A 27,094-nucleotide genomic window follows, 5' to 3' on the forward strand; every position below is an offset into this window, starting at 1 on the left:
ATGCTTGCAGAAACTGTGGGTCTTTTCTATGTTATTTTTTTAAGGCAGAAGAACGAAAACTTACAACTGAAAAATCTGGGAATGAAGAAACATTACATTGTCTCCGTTACCTGTTACTTCCTTCTCTCTGCTGTCAGTGATTCTTTTTCACCTTGAGTACCCAGCAAAATCGCATAGGGAGCTCCAACTGGTTGTGCCTGTGTACTGCTGCTGGTGACCCTAAAATTTACATGTGACTGGCAGCATTATATGAAGCCTGTGAGATCTTGTAATTGTACCTTAAGATCTGATCTGGCTTGCAAAACCTGTGGCCACACACACAAAATAAAAAAGGCCTGACACCATTTGGTCCTGAAGGGTTTGTGGCAAAAATCCAATTAAAAAAAAATTAAATAGACTGTAGCTGATGAAGAAGTGAAATACTATAAAGGAAGAAGCTCTGTTATGTTACTTTTACCGTCAGTTTTCCAAGCTAGTTTTTCTATTATGAGTTAATAGCTGGTTTAAGACCATGTTTTCTTCTATACACTTATCTTCATCCCTTCCTTTCTTTCTTTCTTCATTGTCCTTCCTCATCATGCTAAAACTTGCTATGTTTCCCATATCATTTACTCATATTGATTTCATCCATCTCTATGTTATAAAACACATGCCAGTGTCATTAGAACCATATCTACGTAATGAATGCCAGCACATAATGTAACTGTATTTAATTAAGATGATATGGGTTATCTGCTAAGCACTTGGCCAGTTCACCTCAGCTCATCTATACGAGAGACTCACCACAGAAACTACTTCAGCTTTTAACTGAGTTAGGGTTACGTGGGGAAAAAAAAGTGTTTTAGTCTAACAGAGAGAGGGAGAAACTTCTGGATTTTCTCAGCTGTGCTATTTGCTGTTAAAAATGGGAAACACTCCATGTTTACAGTGTGTATTACTAGTTCACTTAGTACGGAGCTATGTTAACATCTGTGTTATAAGGAACTTGTAGTCTGGTTGAGACGCTTAATAACACACAGGAACCTTAAACATTAGAAATTAATTTGCAGAACTGTGTTTAAACTGGCTGTGGGGCTCCTGGCTCTTTGTTCAGTGTTTTTGCACAGGAAGAACATCAATGTGATAGGGGAAAGGACGAAAAAGGGGAGGTGGAAAAGCAAACAACAGTTCGACAATAAAATCAAGTTGTACAAGTACACAAGAGCAGTTCAACACCTCTCCTCTCCCCGAACAACTTCAACCCACTTCCAGCAAAGGGAAAGTGTTTATGAAGTTGCTAGAGGTCAGAAACAACAGCTGCCCTCACCCGTGGCAATAAGCGGAACGACAGGTGACTTTGCCCGGCTGCACCTACGGCTGCCGGCCGCCGCCGCCGCCAGGGCTGGGGCTTTGCCTGAGGGGAGGGACGACTCACCCCCAGGAGGCCGCTGGCCGCCGGCCGGGAGGGGCGCGGGCCCGGGCCGGGCCGAGCGCCGCCGCTCCCGCTGAGCGGATGGCGGCTCCCCGCGCTGCCTCCGGGCGCCGCGGCCCTGCCGCGGCGGCCGCGGGAGGAAGCGGGGGCGGGGAAGGCCAGCAGTTCTGCCAAGGGAACGCTACGCGCCTCCTGTGCGGCCCGTGCCGCCGGGAGGCCCCTCAGGCGCGCGGGCCGAGCCGCGCACCCCGCCCTCAGGGCGTGAGCTCCTGCCCCCCGCGGGGGCTCCCCCTTCACCCCGGGAGCGCTTGGAGCCGCCCCGGGCAGACCCGTCCCTGCCTCGACGCTGGGCGATACCATCTCACGGCGGGGGGGAGGGGGGGAAGGAAGCCTATTTCTTTCCTGGCGCGACGGCAGAAAGGGGTTTGCTGGAGAGTGGTACGCTCCTCGTGAGGCTGGGTGCCTGAAGGACTCCGCCTGCTGTTTATCTGCTTCCCCCTCCGTCTCCGCGGCAAGTGGGAGAGGCGAGGCGCCTCCGCAGCGCATGCGCGGTGAGCGCAGGCCCTCAGTGTCAGAGGGGATGGAGGAGATGGCGGAGCCCGGCCCGGGCCGGACCGGCGCTGGGGCGGCAGCGATGGCGGAGGGCGACAGCGAGAGGAGCGACAGCGTCGCCGGAGGGGAAGCCGCCGCTGCGTCGTCACCGCCGTGCTCCCCTCCGGCGGCCGTTGGGGGCGAGGGCGGCGGGGCGAAGCCACTGAGCGCGGCGGAGTACGCGCGGCGCGTGCACCAGTGGCTGTGGGACTCGTACTGCGGGTACCTCAGCTGGCAGGGCTGCCTGCCCGCCCTCCTCGCCGCCGCCGGCCCCCCTCGCGCTGCCGCGCCGCCGCCCCCTCCCTCCCCGCCGTCGGGGGCGGCCGCTGCCGCCGCCGCCTACTACAGCCCCTTCTACCTCTTCGCTCCGGCCGCAGCCCACACGGCCACCGCCGGGCCGGGGCCCCGCGCCGCAACCGCTGCCGCCGCAGCCGCCCCCGTTTGGCCGGGAGCGGCGGGCAGGTTGGGCCCCCTGCCCAGGGCGGCCTCCAGCAACGCCGCCGGCACCAGCGGCAGCGGCGCCCCCAGGGAGACGGGGCGGCCGGCAGGTGAGCGGGGGCGGGCGGGCAGGCCGGGGGCCGGTGTGGGTCGCTTCGAGTGGGGAGAACGGGCGCGGCCGGCCTGGTCCTAGCGCCCGTGGGGAGGCGGCTGGCAGCGCCCGCGTCACTGGTTAGGCGCCGCCGGCCGTGCGGGAGGGGCAGGGGGCTGGGAGCGGAGCAGTCGCCCCCGGCAGTGCCGCTGGCTCGGTGCCCGCAGCGCCGTCGGTCCCCGCGGGCCCCGCCGCCGCGGTTGTAGGAAGCGGTTGTGTCGGGAAGGAAGCCGGGGGTTTGCAACGTTGGGGGTCGCTGCGCTTCTGTGGGCTGCAGAGCTGGGCATGTGGCTGTGCCTTGTGAAAGGGGAGAGCCCGAACACCGAGTCTGTAAACCCAGAACTTAATCCGTGAGCAGGCTGGAGAGGGCTGACGTGTGTGTACAGCTTGTAACTTAAGTGCTTGTGAGATGTTTTCATGGATATGAAGGAGTTCGTTTTTTCCAGTGAAACTTATTCTTGTGGTCACAAGCTTGTCATGCATCTAGCTTTTTAAGTAGCCTGTTTGGATGGTGAAATCTAAACTAATTTTATCTGTTTTAGTGGGCTTTTGGTGCTCAAATAAAATAATTTAATGACGTTGAAGCAGACAAGCAAAAACATGCTTACATTCAACAAGGTATGGGCAGGACCCGAGATAAACAAGTCTGTTATGGCTGTAAATATTGAAGACCATGCGTAGCAGTGCTTCTGTTTATATTTGTTCGAGAGTAAGACAAGCTTACTCTGACCACATCAGAGATAAAACCTGAAGCACAAACATTTCTTCACAAGTGGAGGAGCGCCTAGGTGACCGTTCCCTGAATGTTTGGTAGCACCTTGAGTAATGGTAGAAAACTGTGGAGCAGAACACTGCTGAGGGACTTTGGAGAAAAGCCAGATCTCCTTTCTTTCGCCAGGGCAAAGTACAGCATTACTGATTTGTAACGTTATTTATAAGCTCAGTGGCTGGGTGTGAGGGGAGAACGTTTTTAGTTGCTTTTTCTTTCTGTTGAAGGGAAGGGAATCTAGCTTCTGAGCTTGCTTCTTTTTTGTGTTTTGAGCAGATGTTGTTTAAACAAGGTTATAACCCAAAGTAGTATTTTCTTTAATTGTGCCCTGATTCTGAGTTATAGATTGCTTATAAACAGATATTGCCAGTCGTTGAAAAAGAGGATACGGGCAAAGGCTAGACTGAAATGACGCTTGGATTTTTACCTAGTTCTTCAGGAGCTAATTCCATGTTAAAGGTAATTAGGGCATGAATACCATTTCATGCTAAATTACTGAATGCTGTACTGTCAGCAAGTTTGCTGATGACACAAAACTGGGAGGAGTGGCTGACACACCGGAAGGCTGCGCAGCCATTCAGAGAGACCTGGACAGGCTGGAGAGTTGGGTGGGGAGAAATTTAATGAAATATAATAAGGGCAAGTGTAGAGTCCTGCATCTGGGCAAGAACAACCCCATGTACCAGTACAAGTTGGGGGCAGACCTGTTGGAGACCAGCGGAGGGGAAAGGGACCTGGGGGTCCTAGTGGACAGCAGGATGACCATGAGCCAGCAGTGTGCCCTTGTGGCCAAGAAGGCCAATGGCATCCTGGGGTGTATTAGAAGGGGTGTGGTCAGCAGGTCAAGAGAGGTTCTCCTCCCCCTCTACTCTGCCCTGGTGAGGCCGCATCTGGAGTATTGTGTCCAGTTCCGGTCCCCTCAGTTCAAGAAGGACAGGGAACTGCTAGAGAGAGTCCAGCGCAGAGCCACGAAGATGATTAAGGGAGTGGAACATCTCCCTTATGAGGAGAGGCTGAGGGAGCTGGGTCTCTTTAGTTTAGAGAAGAGGAGACTGAGGGGTGACCTCATTAATGTTTATAAATATGTAAAGGGCAAGTGTCATGAGGATGGAGCCAGGCTCTTCTCAGTGACATCCCTTGACAGGACAAGGGGCAATGGGTGCAAGCTGGAACACAGGAGGTTCCACATAAATATGAGGAAAAACTTCTTTACGGTGAGGGTGACTGAACACTGGAACAGGCTGCCCAGAGAGGTTGTGGAGTCTCCTTCTCTGGAGACATTCAAAACCTGCCTGGACGCGTTCCTGTGTGATATGATCTAGGTAATCCTGCTCCGGCAGGGGGATTGGACTAGATGATCTTTCGAGGTCCCTTCCAATCCCTAACATTCTGTGATTCTGTGATTCTGTGATCCTGGCCTTCTTAAGGGAACTCTATATGTGATAGTGATACAGTACAATTATAAACAAAGGCTGTTGTGCAGGTGCTTTGGCTCCAGATTGCAAATGGATGGATCTGGAACAGCTAAAGCGATTATGGCTCCTTCTTGCCTGCTGCAGATTATTGCCTGCACAGCAGGCTTGGCAGGGCAGGTCATGGATCCCTACGCCACTGCAGTTTACAGCCTGGTGTGCTTACGTAAGCTGAAATAATTGACAGCTGATGTTAATGTTGCAGATTTTAAACTGGGATGTCAAAACATGGAATTGCTAACCGCCTCTTCCAGTTCAATCTGCCTGCAGGTGCGTGTCAGAGCACCAACATTAACAGCACTCTGGGCAATAAGCAGGCATTTTGTGGACTGTCTGTCACGATTTAAGTCACTTCCTCCCCTCACCCCTCCCTGCCTTAGTGCAGGAGATGATTACTGCTCTTCTGCTGGGAACAGTAGGGCAAAAAGTGCGTCCAAGCCTCAGCTGCCCCGTGGCTGACTGGTGCAAACTCGTCTTTGTTACTGGCTTAATGTAAAATCCTAGACTTTGAGCTGAGATGGGTGCGTGTTGCATTTGGCTGTCCCTGCCATACAAATAGGAACCCCTGGCCAAATAGTGGATTTCTGATATGAAGAACATCTCAAATCACTGTAATGGAAATCTGCCAGACTCTAAGCTTAGATTGCCAAGGTTTCTGAATATAATGGAGTGTAACATAATTTGAATACTTAGTTTCTTAGCCCCACTTAGCTTCTTCCTTATTCAGTCATTGAATCTAACATGCTCAAATGAAACTGTGCCACTCACTTCAGTGAACGTGCTCCTTTTAACAGAGCGAATAAACGCTTTTATCTGGCGCTGTATGCTCCAGCCGGGATTGGGAGACTGGCTGTGCTCACTTCTGCCTTAGTTGAAGAATCTTTAATTAGAATTTAATTGACAACTTGGACATGCTTTGACAATGAGAATTGAATCTATTTTAGTATTATATATGTAACAGTCACACTGCTTGATAGTATTGATGCAGATTTATCAGTGAAACAGATATATATAAACCAAGGTATGGTAAATAAGAACATGCTCTTACCTAATCACTGCATGATTATAATTACCCCATTTAAAAATTACCCAAGTGCCATGGGCTTTCAGCTTCGTTTGCATAGCTGGTGAGGTCGGGACTGGCAGTACCAGTCTTGGCAGTTGAACTGTGGACTTATTCTAAGTGAAATTTGATGATGTTTTTTGAGATTGGAGAGAGGAGCGATTTTCTTTCCTCTTTCCTTTTCTCCTTTCCCTGTGTGTGGGGGTAGGCATTCTCAGAAACACTAACAAACCCAGTCAGTATTTTCCACAAGTTACATCTAGTAGTACGTGGATATTTCTAAATGAAGTTTTGATGCGAGTCCTTGCTGGTTTCATGTGAGAGTCATGTGTGTCCTTTGGGAAGTAGAGGGGTAGATGGGTCCAGATGAAATTATTTTGCAACGCTATTCTGTGGAAGCTTCCTAAGATACTCTTAAATGTTTTCTGTACTTCAGTCATCTGAGGTAGCATTAGCCACAAAAGCTTGTAACTGTGACTACTTACGTTGTGTCCATTTGCACTTGGCCAATTAAACAGGAGAAATGTGTTACGTTTTCTGGCTCGTGGTAGGGCAGCATGCTGTGTTTTATTATAATAAGTAGTCTATAGGAATGTTTATGTCAAGTATGACTAATATTTTCATCTGCTCCTGTTTCTGGGTCTGACTGGAGACAAAATAGGTTGTGTTTTACTTTCAGAGAGCTGGTACTTGGTAGGGACGGAAGCCTTGCTGCTGAGCGATAGAAAGGTTGTGGTAGATGTCAAGATCTAATTTTCCTTTTATCTGACCTCTCAGATTTACTGAAATTTGTTCTCTACGAGGCCGTTCTAAATGAAAGAACACAAAAATTGATGCATCTTCAATGTACTTTGGTTCTTTAGTGGGGTGCGATTTTGCCTGGGATCCTAATTATGAGGGGACTCAGAGTTCTAAGAGAGTTTGATTTAATTTAAGAAGGTTCTTATAACTCAATTTAAACAATTCAGATCATTTTTTATTCATACACATCTAGAAGTTTTCTCGAAGATGATGTGAGCTGAGATCAAGATCTTGATTATGTTCTTGCAGTGAGGTTAATGTGAACTGTTCTTTAGATGATTGTGTTAACTTTTGTTTAGTGCAGTAAAACCTGGGTAACGTTAACTATTTCTGTTACAGGTCGGGAGTTCATTATCCCTTCGTTGGCACACAGGTTCATAGCAGAGATGGTGGATTTTTTTATTCTGTTCTTTATAAAGGCAACCATTGTTTTAAGTATTATGCACCTCAGTGGAATAAAGTAAGTTGAACAATTTAAAGCTTTGTTATATACAACTTTAAGCTCTTCATGCTCTTTGAGGTGTCGTGGTGTGTACATGGTATGCTTATGCATATGAGGGCGCTTAATAGCTGTCGAAAGTTGAGGAAAAAGCACCACTAGTTTAATCTCCTTTTAAATACTTCCTGATTTTGGATCAGCTGATGGAAACAAAGAATTTGTACAGGTGTCTTCATAGGCTCACAAACTCCTTACTAAGGATAGATTAGACTTCACTCTTATTTTGGGGGGGCAGTAGCAAGATTTTTAAAAGTCCTTTAAAAATTTCAAAGAAAAAACATTGACAAATAAACTTGCTTTTCTAAACAGCTTTTAAAAATGTGCTGGATCTGGTTGGGATGGAGTTAATATTCTTCATAGCATCTCCTGTGGTGCTGTGTTTTAGATTTGTGACCAAAACAATGCTAACCCACTACAAAAAAAAAAATCAGATCCTGCATGTCAGATATGTACTTTTAAAATACAGCCTGATTGCTAGGAATGCTGCCGTGCTGTAGCCTTTACTGGGCATAAGTTGGGTTTCTTAAAAAGTATGATTAAGCATCGTGTTTATCAATCAACTATACACTAGACTGAAAGATTCTTTATCATTTCACATTTTTATACTCAGATATAATCATTTACCTCAAAGACAGTTTCTTTTTTATCTGCTTCTTTAACTGTAGATGTCTTATTCCGTAGCTAATTTAGTTCCCCTGCTTTGGTTTGGTGTAACCAAATATTTTGCTCTGATTAGGAGATGAGAGCTTGGTGTAGTCAGTAATTCCATGACTGTACAAACACCTTTCAGAATCCAAGTTTTCTGCTAAAGAACCTTCCAAATGTTGACTGACTGTAAACTGATACTATACAGATAACATCTTGCAGACACCTTAAACTGCTGCCTGAGAGGTGTGTGGAAGATGGTTAAATCCAAAACAATAAATACATCAATGTCAATGATCAATGGTTCTTGTTCAGATAAGCATGCAATTAAAATGCCAAACTCTAGGTTCTGCTTAGTCATCAAAACCTCCAGCTCTTAACCTGACAGCTTTTATTTCCATTTTGGTTTTAGTAGGCTGAGAATGATAAAAAATGAAGCCCTGGAAAGATGGGGAACAACTATATGTATATTGCTTCTGTGAAGTAGTGAAGGTGATGGAAAGAGAGGGAATCTTTTTCAATTAATTTAAGGTATATTCAATATTACTACTTTTGCAAGAGCCAGTAAGTTGCTTACAAGTTCAGAGAAACATTCTGGGGTTTTTTTGGCTCTTGAGATGTGGCGTGCTTGAGCCTAGGCTGAGTAGTTGTCACGAAAAGAATACGTCCTCACAAGCTCAAGACAGAGACTTAAGGCCAAGGTTGTATTGGGGAAATGCAGGTTGTGCCACGCTATTTTCTTAATTCCTTATCTTTTTTGATCCTTAAGTCTGAATAAAGAGGAGGGCAAGTAGTACAAATATAGATGGACTGTTTTGAAGCAGGACTGTAGATGTCTGTGAGTAGTAATTCTCACTTAGATGAGTGAGTGAGAAGTCCTTGCTCAAATACATGTTGGAAGTATGTCCATTCCAGGTATCAGATGAGAATGTTAAATCTGTAGAGTTTATCTTGTGAAAATACACAATTGACTCCAAACAGATGCTTTGCTAGCTTTGTTAGGGTAAACAGCTGAAGGTTTCAATTGCTTTAAATTGAAAACTTCCCCTGCATGCCAAGGTGCCTGCCTCTAGAAGAGTGTGGTGAGGAGTAATGACTACTGAGCATGAGGAACCCTGATCATGCAAAGGGAGGCTATGTTCCTTGCTTGCTTAGGGAGACCTGTAACTTCCCCCTTGCATTTCTGGAGAAGAGTGATGCCTTTTCTTTTTCATTAAGAGTTCCTGTAAGGAAGAGGCTTGGATGCCTTCCATGTATACAGTTAGATGATCACACGCAGAATCTCTTGTTTATCTATCTCCCAAGAAGTGTGAGAATTTTCAGAATAATTCTGCAGCTCACTACCCAGGGACACCATTGTGCAAAAGTGGTAATAAAGAATAATCTTCTCTTAATGAAAAAGACAAAACAAACTAGGCAGCAACTCGGAAGGAAGCCCATTGTTCTGAATTTTAATGGCTTGTTTAGTATCAGAGAAGCCAAGGAGCTTTTGTTCTTTTACTAATACCAGAGCTGAAGGAGTGAATCCTAGTACTAAAGGGGTAACATTGGTATTGGGAGAAGGATGGTTTTAAGGTTCAGTCTTATTTTGTACAGGGACATCTCTAAATTTGCCATGCATTACATCATAGAAGAAATAGATGAAGATACATCCATGGAAGATTTGCAGAAAATGATGATAGTAGCTCTCATCTACAGGTTATTAGTCTGCTTCTATGAGGTAAGTACTCGTGAACATTAACTTCTATAATTAATAGTTGTCAGTTGTTGAATAAATGTTTAAAAAAAAAAATCTGTCACCATTGGCCTACAGAGTAAATCCTCCAGACAGTATTTTGGGTTATGTTGAAGCTTATGACTTACACATAGTTTTGATGAAAACCAAGCTTGCTAGACCAGTCGACAACATGGTGGTGTGTGGAATTGAACTCACTTTTCTTTTACAGATAATCTGTATTTGGGGAGCTGGTGGAGCAACCCCAGGGAAATTCTTGCTTGGACTGCGAGTTGTGACATGTGATACATCTGTACTTATCGCACCCAGCCGTGTGTTGGTCATTCCATCTTCTAATGTCAGTATGACAACGTAAGTGTTCTTAGGTTCTGTGATCTAAGAATAAACCAGCAATTATTCAATCATGTCAATATTTTTCCCGCTAGGCGGTAAAATAATCTCTTCTAAACTCTGGACATCAATTTTTGTGCTGCGGAAAACTGAGGCACTAAACTTGAAAGTAAACTACCTGCTAATATAAGCAGAAAAGTGAAAATAAGGCACTGAATGTTTTATTCTCGTTTCAGGTCCACAATACGAGCTTTGATCAAGAATTTTTCTATTGCTTCCTTTTTTCCTGCGTTCATTACCCTCCTGTTTTTCCAGCATAACAGAACAGCCTATGACATTGTAGCAGGGACTATTGTGGTAAGAAGAAATGGAGTCAGATGATACCAAAAGATGTGGTTTCCAGACTGGTTTTGAACATCCCCTCCCACCCCCAGTGAACAAAGACCTACCCCAAAACTGAAATTGAGGTTGTCTATCAGAATCTTTTGCCCAAGTTGAATGGGAACTGATTCAAAAGCTAAAGAAAATGTTTTGCTCCGGTATGATGCCAGCAGCTACCTTCAAAGTATTGGGAGTCTTCATAAATGCCAAGGAAGCCTGGGAGAAACAATGCGTATTAAACCTGGAAGTATTAACCTCCGATTGACGAGAAGGAAGGTGGCTGCACTAACTGCAGAAAGGAGCTTTCTGTTTGTCAGTCTGTGGAAAGCAAATACCCAGAAATACTCCGCCGTAAAAGAAATGCCGCTCTTGGCAGTTTTGGATGTTGGCAGGTAACTAGAATATGAAGTTGCTTCCCAAGCAGCTGCCTAATTCGTATGATAAACTGTGACGGGAAGAGAACTGCAGTATTAGACAGTCAGGCAAATTGTGTTAATTAAATTGCCGTGTGTGTAGACAGAGAGAGATGAGCAGTGTTTATAATGTCGCTTACTATCGCTTCACAGATCATATTCCCTCGCCTCTTTTAAGTATTTTATCAGAACATGGATGTGAAAGAATTTTTCCATGATTGTCTCAAGCATTGTCACTTACTTCACCAGTTGAAGCTAATACTACTAGCTGTTTCTTCTCTGGGTAGGGTATGTTACACTGCAGTGTTTGTGAAGTGGGGTGTATAAATAATTTTTGAGCTATGAACAGTACAGATCATGCCAATGAAAGGTAACTTTTTTGCTTCTGTTTGGAGTGAAAGCATTTGTCTATTTCTTGCATATAACCAAGCAAAACAACTGAATGTGTTTCAGGAGCATATGGAGAACATCAACTGAAATGTGTTATGGATGGAAATCTAATACAAATACTGGTTATTTTCACTTTACAATTCTCGGTAATTGTTTGTATATTCAGAATAACTTAAATACTGAATAAAGAAGCCTAATATTTTGCATGATTCCGTAGCTTTGATAATTTGTTTATTCTCATGTTATTAGTAACTTGGGAAAGGAATATCAGCAATGTTAAAGTTACATTAAAATTTGAGTAAGAGTTTGGAATTCTAGCGCCCAGTTTTTGTGTGTTCCTCCCTTAGGCATAAGTTCTCACCCTACCTTCAGTTTTGGGCAATGGTTTGGTTGACAATAGAAATGTTTGAGAGCTTGGTTCTCTCTTGTGTCTTCATGTGAAATCATATAAGTAATGTGTTAATGGTCTGCACTATTTTAGTTTGACAAGTGGTGGTGTTCTGTGTACAAATGGTTTGTGTATGTGTTCTGATATAATTTACAAGATGTTTCAGTACCAGATCCACTGCTTAATCATAGAATGGTTTGGGTTGCAAGGGACCTTAAAGATCATCTAGTTCCAACCCCCTGCCATGGGCAGGGACACCTTTCCTCTAGACCAGGTTGCTCAAAGCCCCATCCAACCTGCCCTTGAACACCTCCAGGGAGGGGGCAGCCACAGCTTCTCTGGGCAACCTGTTCCAGTGTCTCACCACCCTCACAGGAAAGAATTTCTTCCTAATCTCTCATCTAAATCTACCCTCTTTTCAGTTTAAAACCGTTCCCTCTCATCCTGTCACTACATGCCCTTGTAAAAAGTCCCTCTCCAGCTTTCCTGTAGGTCCCCTTCAGGTACTGAAGTGTTATTCTCCCACTATTAAGTGGGAGAACAACATTTTCCCATCATCTACCTCTCTAGAATGAAGTTGCTACCTTTTCAGATAATGAGTTTTAGATATTTCTGAAGTGAAAAAAAAAAAAAAAAAAGTTGTCTCTGCTAAACTGACTTTCAAGTCTTTGCATAATCATAAAGTGTATCTATCTGTATCAAAATACCTCATCACTTTGAGGGTTACTGTTGTTCTACACTACTAATTTATTACCAGACAAAAAGACTTTAGCATCTTAAATGTATCATTAGCATCACTGAAATAAAAATGTCTAAGCAATAACTGGCAATAAGCAGGCCTGAATAAAGCACCCTTTTGAGGCTGGTAGACCACTTGAAGTGAAGACACTTAGCTGAAACAGAGCTTCAGAGATCCTGCTTAACTGTTCTTTCAAAGAACTGCACTGTTGACTTAAGCACTGAAGTTAGAAGTTCAGGCAGGGCGATCATCAGCCTGACGGACAGAAGCTAAAGCTGTCAGAACTGAAGTCCCTTCTAGGGTGAGTTTTGCCTGTTTACAATTTCAGTATGAATGGAGAAGGAACTTTTGTTCTATTTACTGGAGCAGTGACCTAGAAACTAGGATTTTCAAGATGGGGCGTGGAGGAAGGGAAAAGCAACACTTTTGGCTAAAACTTTATTGTCACCAATTCAGGTGTAAGGGAAAGTATCTCTTACCCTGCAGAAAAATACCACCCCTTCCACAGCAGGTAAAGAAAAATATTACAATTCAAGAACACAGAGCCTGTCCATGGAAGTATATATCCATTATGCTGTTGTAAACGGCGTAACTCAGTGCAAGGTGCATTGAAGATGGATGCAGCTTTTCTGTTTGTAGGATGAGTATGTGGCAGGGGATAGAGCTAAGGAAAAAAAGTGACATTTGTGGCATTTTTCAGATTTAGACATCTGGAAATACCTAGTTGCATACACTCCTTCCACAGCTACAGTGGCAGGATGTGACTGAATAGCAGCTTACGTGTGTGGTTTCAAAGTCAGGTTGCTGAATATTTTCTATTTATAGAAATAGGGATTGGACCTTTACACACGTAAGACTCCCACAAAAACAGAAGTTAGCCTTTGTCCTCCTGTCAGCTCTGTAGTTTGTGGTTAGAAAAGTATCTCATTTCATAATGCCAGCACCTGTAGCTGCACCCGTGCTGAGCCGCACTGGGGTGAAGGGCAGAAGTGCTGGCAGAAAACCCCAGCAACGCCCTTGAGGCTGCTTAAAGCTTACGCGGTTCTGCAGGTGATCTCAGTTCTAGCTGTAGCGAGCGATCGGAGGTCGAGCATAAACTGAATGCCATGACTTAGTGAAAGTTCAGCTGTGGGCCCCAGACAGACAAGCATTCCCTCTCATTTCACTAGAACAATGTCTGTTCTCTTAAGAAGCTCCTCCAACTGCTGCAGAAGTGGGGAAAAGAACTGGGTGTACTTTTTCCTCTTCAGTTAGAATGGTGGGGAAGGGTTGTAACATTTGGGGTTTTTTTTACTAGCTCTATAAAAATTAACTGCAACCATTGCAGCCAGACAGCTGCCACACTGACATACGGCTCCAAGTTTAAGTGTACAATTTCTCCTTCCTAACAGGGAACCTCTAACTAAGTTAAGATCCTCTAAAAATCAGCATCAGTTCACTGTCAAAAAGCAGAGGTTGGAGAAAGCACGTGACGCCGCTCAGGGTGAGTGTGTCATCTCATACAGTTACAGCTGCAGCTGCCTTCATGGTGCATTAAAACAACCAGACAGTATGTCATAGTTTTTATTGATGGCATTTATCCCATGGTTTAACATGTTAATTATACTGTAATAAACATGGCTTTAATATTAAACTTTTCCTTATTATCCAAAGTCACCACAGTCCATTTCAGTAAATATAAAAATATATACTTAATACTTTGTACAATACTGGTTTTTGGTCCAAACAAAAATGGATCAGAAAAGCCAATAAACTTACTTTAAGAATTCCCAATTTTTAAGATTTTCTAAATGGATTTAGGCAACTTTGAATAATGGGATTTACATAAAATCTGAGACAATACTAAACAAAAATGGCCGTAACACACAAAATTAAAATTTCAATTTCACAGATTTGTTATGCCAAAAAAGTACACAGAGAAACAAAATTGTATTTACACATTTCATAATAAAATAACAAAGGCGAGACAGGTGATAAAGGGCTGTAAGAATGAAAATATAGAAATAGCATATAATTATTAAATGAAGAACTACAGATCTAACAAGTCCTTAGCATGGATCATCTTTTAATCAGTCTTCCTCTATCAGAAAATTTTAGTGCATGATACACCCAAACTCACTCACTTCACACATACACCAGCACAAATTCAGCATAGAAATCATTCGTTACCAACAGTCTCTACTCTATACAGCATCCCGCACTGATATAATTACAATTTCGAGGCCTCGGTAAACGCGGATGAGCGCACATAGTGGTGCAGATGAAGAGGTATTGTACAAGCCATTCACTGTGCGGGCTCTACTCATGGCTATAGCCAGACCATGCCGAGTCAGTGAAAGAAGTAACTTGCTGGAATCTAAAATAGTTTTGCTTGGAAACAGCGCCGTTGCCAACTTCATTCGTTACCAAAAGAAAAACTAACGGGAGAGGGAAGTAAAGGGCAGCAGGTGTTTATTATTCCTTTAGGCAGATCTGACTTCAGGTAACCCAGCATGAGGTACAATCCCAACAACTTGAACAATGCAGGGTAGCAGCTGCTTCAAAAGTTGCTTTACCAATCGGGCGATTATTTTCTACGTCTAACTGCGGTCTTGATCTTCCGACCAGGAACTGAAGATCCAGAGGCGGAGAAAACATTTTTCCCATTAGTCCTATCAAAAGAAATCAGTAGTTCAGAATTTAGGACAGTGTAGCTGCAAATTCAGTAGCAGCACTGAGCAGATGCTCCAGAACAACTCTGTCATAGTCTTGTCTCACTAGTTACCAGCTGGCAACAAATGGCATATGATGAACAGAAGAGAGTTCCAGAAACCCAAAGCAATTACATCTCTCGCATTCAGAAGGTAAGTAGCAGCACAGCGGCTAGATAAGGACCTTACCTTTCACAAACAAGACAATTTCACGTACGTTGATGTGTGATATTTCTGACAGCTAGGCTCCTCTAAAGATACTGTTGCTTAGTTAGCTGGTCAGGCTAATACACGGAAGGATGCCCAGTTTAGTTTCAAACTCCAAGGTTCATCTGAACACCTCACAATTTAACAGGAGCAGAGGCTGAACACTGCCCACTGATATTACCCGAAGCTCAAGTGAAATTCTGATACGGTCTCTTACCCGACTGTAAATGCTGGAGGCTGGCTGAACGAAAATCCTGAAGAGCCAGAAGGCTGTGCCGGTGCTGCTGGTGCAGGAGGATTTGGTGCACCAAAAGTAAATACTCTGGGGTTATTTGGAAAGTTGAAATTGGAAGTATTACTTCCAAACTGGAATACAGAACCTGGGAAGATTGGGTGGAAACAAACAAAAGGGAATAAGAAAGTTGAAATTCAAGTTCGTCCTTTCCAGCAAAATCCTCATGTTCTTCCCACTATCTTTAATGAATTTTTTTTACAGGTCGCTCAAGATGACAAAGCTGGGGGAGGGGGGTGCACCAGAAGTGCCAGATTACTACTGGGAGGGTACACAGAAGAATTCATTCACTTTAATAGAGAATCGTAAAGGGATTCTTAAAGTAACCCTGCTGGCACACTGAGAACGAGTTGTTTGCTAACTTCTGTACCACCATTAAGCTTATGCCTGTGTATATTGAAGTTTACTAATAAAGTCTTAAATTACAGTACTGAACTGTGTAGATTTATATTTAAGTAAACTTTCTTATGTTCATGCTGTTGATCTGGGGACTCCCTTTCATTTAATGTGCTCACACAGCACCTCACCTTAAAAAAAAAAAAAAAAATTCCTACCATCAAAGACTGATAAGCAACACCGACAATCCAGGGAGATTTTTATCTTTAAACTGCTCCTAATTAGTGAAAGGCTGACTGAGTAACATGGTGTGCCAACTAATCTACTGATTAGTACAAAAATGTCGGTTACTTTTAATGGAGGCTAAACTTCTGGAGGTAAAACTTCTGAGAGGAAAAGAGGATGCTTTTCCTTCTTAAGTATTTGATGTGGTATCAAATAAATACATTCTGGCAGTGTGTTTTTTAATAATTACTAGTGTGGAACAAGTCTTTCTTACACTTAAATCATAAGGATCGTTCTCTGCCCCCTTCCCACAGTATTTTATACTTCATTAGTAAAAAAGAACTTTAGATAAAGTCTTAACGCATAAATGCTTAAAAATAATTCTGATCATATCCTTACACAACAAAGCCCCCAACCCAAATAAATTGCCAAAGCCTGTAGTGAAGTCAGATAACTACGAACTACTCTAACAAACCCAAGAGTAATAATTTTGCAGTGCTTCTGCCGTTCTGGTTTGTACAATCTTACCAGCAAATACCCCACAGGTTTCAACACGTCCTTTTCAATCACTAGATTTCTCAAGAAAATAAACCCCCATATTTAGAGGTATGGTTGCAACCTCCATGTCTGCTAAGTCTCTTGTGCAGAAGGCCTACCATGAAGCGGGCGTACCTCTGGCACATCCTCCACAGTCAGGAGGCACAAATGACTTAACCCTGTACCCATTATTTTTATGGAGGGTAATTCTTACGCTTAAATATATGCGCAAGGCAGAGGTCTTCTTTCTCCATATAATTTAAGGTGCACTTCATGAAAAATAAAATAAAAATATAATCTTTGAGACCAAAAGGGAAGAGGACAGTTGGCACTCACCAGCACTGGGGGTACCAGAGCCAAACCCTGGCTGTTGGGTCGCTTGCTGTCCGAACACAGAGGGCTGAGTGCTGCTCGTCACCGAGCCGAAGGCAGGAGGAGCAGGCTGAGCGCCAGCTGAAAACAACGCTGTCGACAGCGATCCAAAACCCGGAGCGCTCGGCTGGCTGGACCCTTGGCTCTGGCCAAATGCTGGTGGCTGACTGGCGCCAAACGCTGGGCCGGCAGCAGTGGCTGAAGGCCCAGAGCCAAACAGGAACGAAGAGGACGACCCTCGGGGAACAGATGAGAAATGTCAGTATATGCAGGCTTTTTTCCCTCTGCAAGAATGAATCTAGAAACAAAGGTTCTAAAATCTCATGTTTCCCAAGTCTGGTAGCTGAATACTCAATTTCAAACCAATTTTGTGAGTATATAAAACAAACACTACGTCAGCCAGAACAGGCATTGCACCTTTTCTGGTAAGGAACATGAGAAAGAACAAGTTTACAGGAGTCAGACAAGACTGAATCTCAAACACATGGGTTGTCTAGACTCAAATTACTGTGTTAACGTTCATGTTCTAGAAACAGATTCCCACAAACAGTACATTTTAATTTGTATTTACTAAAAGCTGTTTATATCGCACAGAGAATATTCATTCAAATTGTATTTTTCAAACACACAAAATACAGCTCCCCATTTATTAGGATCAGGAGAACATCAGTCTTTCTTGTCAGCAACTGCACCGCTCCCTGCCCAAGCATTTACCATTATCAGCTTCTGGGGGCCAAATCAAGCTTGCAGAGATCTCTCTACTCAAAAACTCGGTTTAGCAGAGTAATTCTCTACATAACACCAACAGACAACCAGCTCATTTGTGTAGCTGCGTTGGTTCTGTGTGGCCAGCAGAAACAACAAAACAAAAATACGTGACTTAACAGTGACTCTGACCATACACAGCAGGTATGCTGCGCAAAAGGGGACATTTTAGACAGTGCTATTAATGCAATTTAAGCAGCCTGCACACAACAGAAAATACCCTCTATTGCACCATAACTTGGAATGGCTGACTGTTTTTTTTTCCAAGAAGATGAACAGATATACAGTAAAAGTTAATACAGGCTTCTGCATAAAAAAAAAATTCTTTGTGAAGATGTTTGAAATACACCTCCTAATGAAACGACACTGAAAGTTACTGATTTGTAAGCAGGTTGAATTGATCTGCTGGTTGTTACAATTCTGATACACAAAAAAGTGTGCCAATTTCATTTCTGTGAATGACAAGGTGAAGCAATCCCATCAAACCAGATGAAGTCTCCTCCTCACAGGTTTGGTTTTATTTCCAACATATTGCTAGGCTAGCAGGAATACAGATGATTTGGTGGATTTAGCCTTGTGTCATACTGCTAAATTCATGCCGTGGGGTAGTGAATACAAAACGTGAAGAAACTTTAGATTCTTATCCCTGTCTTCTCTAAATTGCTAGAAAATTAACAAACACTGGCCATAATGCTTATTAGAAACCAATCCTTAAGCAGCAGCAATTGCATGTAGAGGTACTGTATATATACTTGTGAAGGAAGGATTTTGCAAATCTTGACATTATTTCCAACACTTGAGAGTTTTAGGTATGGGAGAGAAAAATCAGGGAAGTTGTAATTCACTGACTTCGAACCATAAGCACTGAAATGACAGTAAGAAAAAAACTATCATTCCCATGGTGAAAAGTTCCTATACAAATTGAAATCCAGTAAAGCATTATCCTTTGCACAAAAGTACGCGCTGCCAGTTCATTCCTAAACTGTATTTCCCAGATTGCCTGTTAAAAACTGAGCCCCAATTTATATTGTTGAGTATAAATATCGAATATTTTTCTCTACTTCCATGCATTTGACCTACACGTTCTCCAAAGTAAAACATTCGTGAAACAGTATTTCCTTGGTCCGCTATGTAATGGCAAAAATGAGAAGAGCATCTATTTGAAGTGTACCTGTTGAACTCGATGTGGTTGTGGCTCCAAAGGTGAAGCCTGAATTTGCTGCATTGGTACTGCTGGCTCCTGAACCAAAGGGAAATGAAGCAAGAGCCGTGCCAGTGCTGGAAGACGTGGTTGCTGGTTTCTTTTCTTGAGAGAAGCCAAATGACTGAGATGCTGCAGATTCTGCAGAATTGCCAAAAACAGAGCCGCTCACAGTGTTGCTGGGTTGTCCAAACATGAAAGGAGCAGGAACTGGCTGAGGATTTGAGGAAGAGATGGCGCTGCCAAAAACACTGCTGCTGTTGGCTGAAGTGGTGGGTACGACTGTGCTGGAGGAACTTGAGCTCAAGAAGCTGAAGGATGGCTTTGCTGCTCCTTGATCTGAAAGGAAAAGCAGTACATAAACCACCACAGAAATGCCAAACAAAGTACAGCAAGTAGAGTCCTGTTTCAATCACCGTAGAAAAAGCAGTCCTGAATGACACCTCAACTACTATCCCAGCTACTGTCACTTACAAAAGATCCAGATTTCATGTGCTGACTGCTGCCATCCACAGTTAAAGGAACGGAAGAATTGTGAAGAACACGGACACCACGGCAGTCTAGGCTTTCACTGGTTACAAACACTAAGCATCGGCTGTCCTTACCTGAACCAGTATTCACCAGTACTTCTAAACTCTTCAAACAAAAACATATTTCAAATGTTCTTAGAACAACAACATCAATCACCTGTAAGTTTCACGGCTTCCCTCAAGGGAGTATTGAAAAACACATGGATACAGTTGCATTTATAGCTTGTTTGAAAATATAGCCCTGTGCCTACAGCTTTAAGCCAAGTAAAGCTTACCATCCTCCAGCCTAACTCTTCCAAGCTTAAGATCATTGTACTTAAGCACCTGCAAGACCTGCTTTTAGGAGCAACAGAGAATAACCTTCCATTCAGACCATTGTTATAAAGTACTGAGTGCATTTTTACAGACTTAGAACAGAGCTGTCTTTTAAAGTCATTCTTCAGCTTTCCCTAAGCTGCTGGTCTAATTCTTGTTATTAATTTGTGATCTTGTTTTCAATTTCCCACTATCTTTTTTCCCAGCAGTTATGGCCCCTTTTCACCTATGCCATTTTTAAGGGACCATACCATTCTTCAGAACACTTGTTAAAATTTCCTTTTTGCACAAGGTACTTCATCAAATTTCCACAACTAAACCGAACTCCAGAACTTTACCTGGCAGATAAAAAAAAAAACCACAAAAACACACCACCAAACCAAACCCAACCTCACCCCCGCCCCCATCTCCCCTCCCTCAAAGCCCGCAATCCTCCAAAAACCTCTGTTCAGTAGCAGTTCAACCTAAGAATACTGTATATTGAAAAACTGGTATAACCCTATGTATTGGTTTTATTCAGGGTTACTTATTGATGTCCTTTTCCGTAACACTTCAGAAGTTAGAAACTAATTCTGTTCTCTAAAACACAGTTGCTAAGTCATACAAATGGAATTTAACAACCCGACTTTTTCCACGCAGTGATCACCACTGAAGAACTGTAATTTGTTGAAAGTCTGCACTGGAGGATTAAAGGAATACAAAACTGTGTAATATCTATGAAGTGATTTTTGATTTTTATACCTTTGTAGCAGTAGAGAAACAGTGGTACACCCTGCAGCATAGCTGCAAGTAGATGGGAGTAAGATATTCCCCCTCTCTCATCCCCTTTCACTATGAAAAACAGTGCTAGGATGAGGCCTCTATACTGCGCCATACTACAGATGTCATCACCAGCTGTGCTGCTACCACTGAGACAAGACAACTTCTGTGTTCATACAAGAAGCGATACAGGTTCCTTAAGGTGTGGGGAATTTTTTGACTAAACCTGGTGTTAAAACTCACTGAAATCTACTTGCTACATATGATCTACACACCACCAACCAGAACTAAAGACAGGCTGCAGGCAGTAATCAAGCCTTTTCTAAAACTCTAATGCATGAATACATGAAATCCCATAGATTTTGTCCAGTTTAGCTTCAGAGGTGTTATTTGATGGACATGAGCAGACAAGTGAAGACAAAAGATGTTCCGCTTACCTGAAGCACTGGTTTGAGCCCCAAATGAAAAAGACGGTTTTGCCTGCTCAGTTTCCTTCTCCGATGGTTTAACGAAACTAAAATTGAACATAGGCTTTGCTGTGCTCTCCTCTTTGGTATGCTCAGCTGTCCCAGCTGAAAAGATAGGTTGCGCCTTTACCTCTTCATTGTCAGCTTTCTTTCCAAATGCTATTGGAGCAGCAGAAGCGACAGAGTCCTTTTTCTCTTCTGTCCTTCCCAAAACAAACTGTGAGGCAGGTGCAGACTCCGCACTGCCAAAAGAGAAGCCTCCCTTTGTTGAAAGAGTTTCATCCTTTTTCTCATCGGACTTCTTAAATGCAAGAGCAGGTGATGCTACCTCCTTTTCTGCCACAGTTCCAAAAGTGAAGCCACTGACTCTGGTTTTATTCTCATTGGTAGCTATGGAAGAAGTAGAACTCGTGCCAAAACCAAAGCCTCTCAAAACTGGTTCCTCTTTCTTTTCCTGCTGTCCCAGGCTCCCTGTTCCGAACTGAAATGTTGAAGGAGGCTGGCTGCTTGCAGATGGAAGTCCAAAGGTAAAACTGTTACTTTTACTTTCTTTTTTACTGTCTTCTGATTTATAGTCTGAGGAAGAAACTCCAAATTTGAAGTCCTCTGAACTAGTAGCAAACTTAAATCCCCCAGTCGCAGTGTTGGAGGATGCAGATTCAGACACAGTGCCGAACTTGAAGCTCCCTTGATCTCCAAATTTAAAATTTCCTGTGCTACCTAATGCATGAGAAGATTCAGAGGAGGACGACTGGAAACCAAATGTAAATGATGGCATTGCAGCATTTGTGAACACAGTAGGAGTACCAAAACCTGCAGAAATAAGTAATAATGTTAAATTTGCAATACACAATGTAATACATGCAGGCTTTAGCTACGTGGCTGGGATTCTAGTCCTGAACTTCCCAGAGTCAAAACTGTTTAAAAAAAACCAAACAAACCACAAAACAAGAAAACTCCACATACACCTCTCTACATACACCTTTTTGCAATGGTATTCTTTTATCCACCACCTGGCTTTGAAAAGTATACCGCTAGCTTCTTTGGGAGATCATGCTTTTTGTCTAAACTCCAAATGAACAACACAAGGCTTGTAAAGAACAACTATGTCATTAATACAGGTTTTTCTCTAAAAAGCGTAATCTTTTTCTGTGGAAACATGGGCACATTACCTTACTTAAGCAATATTCCTAGAGGAAAAACGAACAATTTCGCCATACCTCAAAGGAAAAATAATTGTACTTAAAAAAAAAACACAAAAGAAAAAAATAAATTGCAGAACACACACCCTTGTTTTTCTCATGAAGTATTTACCTTTGAGCTCTGCTTTGGTGCCTGGCTTTGCACTTTCACAGGCTACACATTTTGTGGCTTCTGCTTTGTTTTGGACCAAGCAGGTCTCACAATCCCAGCTTCCTTCGGGCTTCTTGAATTTGTCTAAACCCAGAAATCCTCCAGAAGAAGCAGAAAACGCAGAAACACCGCTACTGGTCACAGGCACTGAACTCCCTGAGAAATACGCAAGATAGTTAATCATAGGCTTAAAAAGACAAAGCGAACGTGAACGTTTCAAGAAACTCTTCAAGGATCACTAAATTACAAAGAGGACAAGCGTAACAGTAAAAAACCATCAAACTACAAGTTAATTTCAGTCAAACTCAATCCGAGAATGTAAACAATAGAAACACCTAGATTCTTCTTTATGATCTATATCCTGGGCTTTATCAAAAGCAGCGTGGCCAGCAGGTCAAAGAAGGTGACTCTGCCCCTCTCCTCTGCTCTTGTGAGACCCCACCTGGAGTACTGCATCCAGCTCTGGGTCTCACAAGAGCAGAGGAGAGGGGCAGAGTCACCAGACATGGAGCTGTTGGAAGGACTCCAGAGGAGGGCCATGAAGATGATCAGAAGGCTGGAGCACCTCTCCTATGAAGACAGGCTGAGAGAGTTGGGGTTGTTCAGCCTGGAGAAGGCTCCAGGGAGACCTCATAGCAGCCTTCCAGTACCTGAGGGGCGCCTACAGGAAAGCGGGAGAGGGGCTTTTTACAAGGGCAAGTAGTGACAGGACGAGGGGGAACGGTTTTAAACTGAAAGAGGGGAGATTTAGATTAGATATTAGGAAGAAATTCTTTACTGTGAGGGTGGTGAGACACTGAACAGGTTGCCCAGAGAAGCTGTGGCTGCCCCCTCCCCGGCAGTGTTCAAGGCCAGCTTGGATGGGCCTTTGAGCAACCTGGTCTAGTGGAAGGTGTCCCTGCCCATGGCAGGGGGGTTGGAACTAGATGATCTTTAAGGTCCCTTCCAACCCAAACCATTCTGTGATTCTATGATCTATGTATGATTTTGAACACAAATTGAACCAATGACCTTTAAAGAGCAACTGCAGTTCATACAATACAGCCACATAGCCCATTTCAGATGTAAATGAAAGGTACCGTACTCAACCAAAACTAATAAAAGAATTTCTGGTGACATGAGTAACCCGTAGTCAAAGTTAGCACCACTCAAGTTAATGATCACAGTCAAGTGATGCGAGGCTGAGAATTTAGGAGAATGATTCATCACCAAATCCCAAAGCCAGACATGTTCAAAACCACATCGTAACAAAAAAGAAAAACAGAGAGGAACTCAAAGCTTCCAAACCCACAACTCTGTTCACTACACAAGCTACACTGTCTTCAACAGCAGCAGAAACCTCCACAAAGAGGTCCGACAAAGCTTGCCTCCTGATTTTTCTCCTCTGTAAAGGAAGATATGTCACTTGATGCTGCACCCCAACAGAAAACTTCAGCTCCGTAAGTGTGAGGACCGAAATGGATATCCAGAAGGCACAAAAGCATCATATAATTGTCATGTTCACCTACAGTTTCAAAAAACTGAGGGTGGCATTTAAGAAAGAGGCAGAAGATAATGTCTCAAATTCCAAACGGTAAAGATGGGAACGGGTCTTCTCTTCCACAGCACATCCAGAGAATTTTTATCCTCTCATTTTACTTGCCTCACTTTTCCCCTTGACAGATGTAATATAACTGTGCAATTCTCTGTACCATGATGGTCATGGAAAACCCTTCACATTTCCAAAATTCCTCCTGGCAACGGCTAGAGTCTCAGACAAAAGTGCCAGCCCTGAGGCTGAAAGTCCATGAGAATAAGCTCCCTCTGAAATGCATTATCTTAGCTGAAGAAATTCCACTCTTACTGTATAGGATGATTTTCATCTTGGATTTTTTTTCCCCAGGATATACTTGCGAAGGTGTTTATTGACACAATAGTATATTACATGATGTTAAGCGCCAATGAAAATTAACACGAAAATAATTATTTCTGCTTTAAAAACAATACACTCACCACACTAAAAATCAATTACAATCACATATAATAGGAACAACCCAGCACTGCACTGAAGGCAGCATCCACCTCTCCAGGGTCTGGAAGGACCTTGACCTTCCAGACCAAGGTCACCCATGTGCTGGAAGGCCACCACTGGCCTTCACAGGCACAGCTGAAGACACGGTTTTGTTTTAGCCTAAGACAACTAGTTAAAGATTACACTATCTTCAAACCTGGCTTCATATCTCCGCTCAATTACACACAAAGGCTGAGTGGAAACATTTTTGGCCATGTTCTGTAAATAACGTTTCTACTTCTGGTTTGAAACAGAAAAAAAAAACCAGTAACTTTTAACTCTTTCTATGGGGTACACATTTTTTCCCCATGCAAATGAGTAAATTGGTTTTAAGTTAATTAAAGCATCCAGTTTATTCATCTTTCCTCACCAGCTGCAAAGCAGGGTATATTTGCTTCAATTCAGCTCTGCACTAATACATTTCACAATCAGTTCAATTCATGTGACAGGCTGGAATCTGGGCTGAGACCTCAAAGTGCCTGTAACCCTTCCTGCAGACAGGCACTAATCCATCCTGTCTGGCATACAGCCATGCTACTAAAAATATTTTTTTATGCGCAAGGTATTTTATTCTGTAACGAATGCACAGAGGCTGAGATTGAAACAACAGAAAAGAGAAGAACACACCTGCTTTCTCAGACTGGCAAGCTACACATTTGTTGTCTTCTGCCTTATTTGATACAAGGCACACCGCACAGTCCCAAGAGCCTTTTGGCTTCTTAAATTTGTCTCCAAACCCCAAGGTGGCTGTTGTGTCAGTGCTGCTGGAGGAGGATGTCACTGTCACCGAGTTGTCTGTGACCACTGGCAATGTCAGAGCAGGCATTACTCCTGTTCCAGGCTTTGGTGTCTCACATGCTATACATTTTGTAGCTTCAGGTTTGTTCTGGACCAGACAGGTATCACAATCCCATGTGTTGGGTGCTGTTTTAAATTTGTCTTCAAAGCCCAACGTCCCTGCCGGAGGGACTGCTGCCTTAAAGGCGACACATTGACTTGAGCTTATTGTCTGTTTCGTACTCTCAACTGGTGACACTTTAGCAGCTTGACATGATACACATTTGCCATCTGTGGTTTTGTTTTGCAGACATGGGTCGCACGTGTCAGATTGCCAAAATGAGGATGCTTGTTTAGAGGTGTCTTTACCTGCAGAAAAACTACCTATTGCAGGCCTTGTATAGACCACTGTGCTTGTAACAGGCTGTGCAGACGCAGAGGAGTGTGTTTTCACAGACATAAAGCCTAGAAAAAAATAAACAGGAAGAGACCTTACTGATAAAGCAGTACCCTCACTACATGCGAGCTACTTATAATACTAGATGCCATAAATTTAAACCAAGTTCCAATAGTTACAACTATACATTCCAACCAACTGCAAGAGGAAGTCCCTGGAAATCTTACCTAAAGGGATGAAATTTCATATGCTGCAGTGGGACACAACAGAACATTTATTTAAAGCTTGATTTAACTCTTCATTTCCAAGAAAGTTTTAAATACAAATCTTCACTAGTAGATAGAAGTGTGAACAAACAGTACTGGAAGCTGACTGTCCGTCACGGACTAGAAATAATCCAATTTCATTTTAAGACACTATGCCCAATCGAATCAAATTTCTAAAGCTATTTCTGCCATACTGGATGACTCACATTTACTTCAGTAGTTGTACAGCAGTTGGTACCTGGAGCAGCAATCTGCATAGTATTTCCCCACAGATACTTAGTATTAATTAAGCAATAAAAATTAAGACAACAGAACAATTGTTATCTATAATCTTTGTGCAAAATGCACTGGACACAGGCCAACTCTTTTTAAAGGACTTCGTTATCTCACCGGGGCTTTTTAGAATGTCTAACACACTTCCTTCATTTAAGACCTTCACAGGTTTGGAGGGGCCATTGTAGTCTTCTTTTTTTTCTGTCTTATTGCTGGTGCTGTTTACAGTGGCGGTATCTTTAAAATCAAAACAAAAAACACCTTTCACAAAGAAACCCACTTAAAATATATTCACACTTGCTAGAAACGAGAATTTCCAACTTTCATGCTTCATATATGAGAATTTTCAAAATTCTACCTTGTTTACAACAGTTTAGAATTACAACTTGGTTAAAAGCAGATCTGTCATTGAAAATACACTTTGCCTGGAATTGCTAATAGGCTCAGAAGGACAGATTTACTATTTAATATACAAAAAAGAAAAATCAGCACATCAGATCCGAAATGCTAAAATTTCTGTTACCTAGAGTAAGGAAGGACGTCACTGGTGTATCACCGGATCCTGAAAGCTCTGCTGATTTTACAACAGGAACACTAAATGTAAACCCAATCTGCTACAAAAAAGAGAGATTTTTCAGATTCTGAAACTAAAGAAACTTTAATCAAATTTCACACACAAATAAAAATCTGAAATCCGGTCTTCAAACTTTTGGTATACACGCTGGATGACAAACTATAAGCCAGAAACCTATATATTTGTTTTCCCTGTTATCAGGGCAAATTTTGCTTTATTCTGCAATATTCTACTAAAGGCTTGAGAAAAGGTTCAGCTTTATTTATTTTACTTACAGACAATGGAGATAGCACTTCCGCCTCAGTAGATTTCACAATTGGAGATGAAAATTTGAACTCAAGACTGCCAACGTTACTTGCTGGTTGTACCTGTATTTTCAAAAGAATTAAGGTTTGTATCTAAAAGAAAAACACCCTGGTGAAACAATAGCAGCTACCTGAATTCACTATCTAGCAGATGTTCTGCAGTGAAATTGGGAAATCTGATGTTTGG

At 42.8% G+C, this 27,094-nt stretch overlaps 2 protein-coding genes across 3 annotated transcripts in view; one reads left to right on the plus strand and one right to left on the minus strand.

Moving 5' to 3' along the window:
* Positions 1-1,919: 1,919 nt before the first annotated feature.
* Positions 1,920-11,396, plus strand: FAM8A1 (family with sequence similarity 8 member A1). Its single transcript, XM_068397180.1, has 5 exons — positions 1,920-2,550; positions 7,036-7,156; positions 9,437-9,560; positions 9,787-9,926; positions 10,142-11,396. The coding sequence occupies exons 1-5, from the start codon at positions 1,956-1,958 to the stop codon at positions 10,284-10,286; spliced, it is 1,125 nt and encodes a 374-aa protein (XP_068253281.1). The 5' UTR covers positions 1,920-1,955; the 3' UTR covers positions 10,287-11,396.
* A 2,369-nt stretch (positions 11,397-13,765) lies between these two features.
* Positions 13,766-27,094, minus strand: part of NUP153 (nucleoporin 153) — a 46,538-nt gene continuing 33,209 nt past the window's right edge. Inside the window, exons 13-22 of one of the 2 annotated variants that reach the window (XM_068397179.1) lie at positions 26,878-26,970; positions 26,552-26,639; positions 26,146-26,265; positions 24,943-25,557; positions 22,227-22,421; positions 20,883-21,725; positions 18,812-19,180; positions 16,840-17,112; positions 15,331-15,493; positions 13,766-14,867 (exon numbers count right to left, since the gene is read on the minus strand). In XM_068397179.1, coding sequence (XP_068253280.1) covers positions 14,783-14,867; positions 15,331-15,493; positions 16,840-17,112; positions 18,812-19,180; positions 20,883-21,725; positions 22,227-22,421; positions 24,943-25,557; positions 26,146-26,265; positions 26,552-26,639; positions 26,878-26,970 — 2,844 coding nt within the window. In that variant the 3' untranslated portion in view covers positions 13,766-14,782. Of the gene's footprint in view, positions 14,868-15,330; positions 15,494-16,839; positions 17,113-18,811; positions 19,181-20,882; positions 21,726-22,226; positions 22,422-24,942; positions 25,558-26,145; positions 26,266-26,551; positions 26,643-26,877; positions 26,971-27,094 lie in introns of both variants that reach the window. The other variant, XM_068397178.1, reaches the window with a different exon arrangement.

This window comes from Nyctibius grandis, chromosome 3 (genome assembly GCF_013368605.1).
Source record: "Nyctibius grandis isolate bNycGra1 chromosome 3, bNycGra1.pri, whole genome shotgun sequence".
Taxonomy (NCBI): domain Eukaryota; kingdom Metazoa; phylum Chordata; class Aves; order Nyctibiiformes; family Nyctibiidae; genus Nyctibius; species Nyctibius grandis.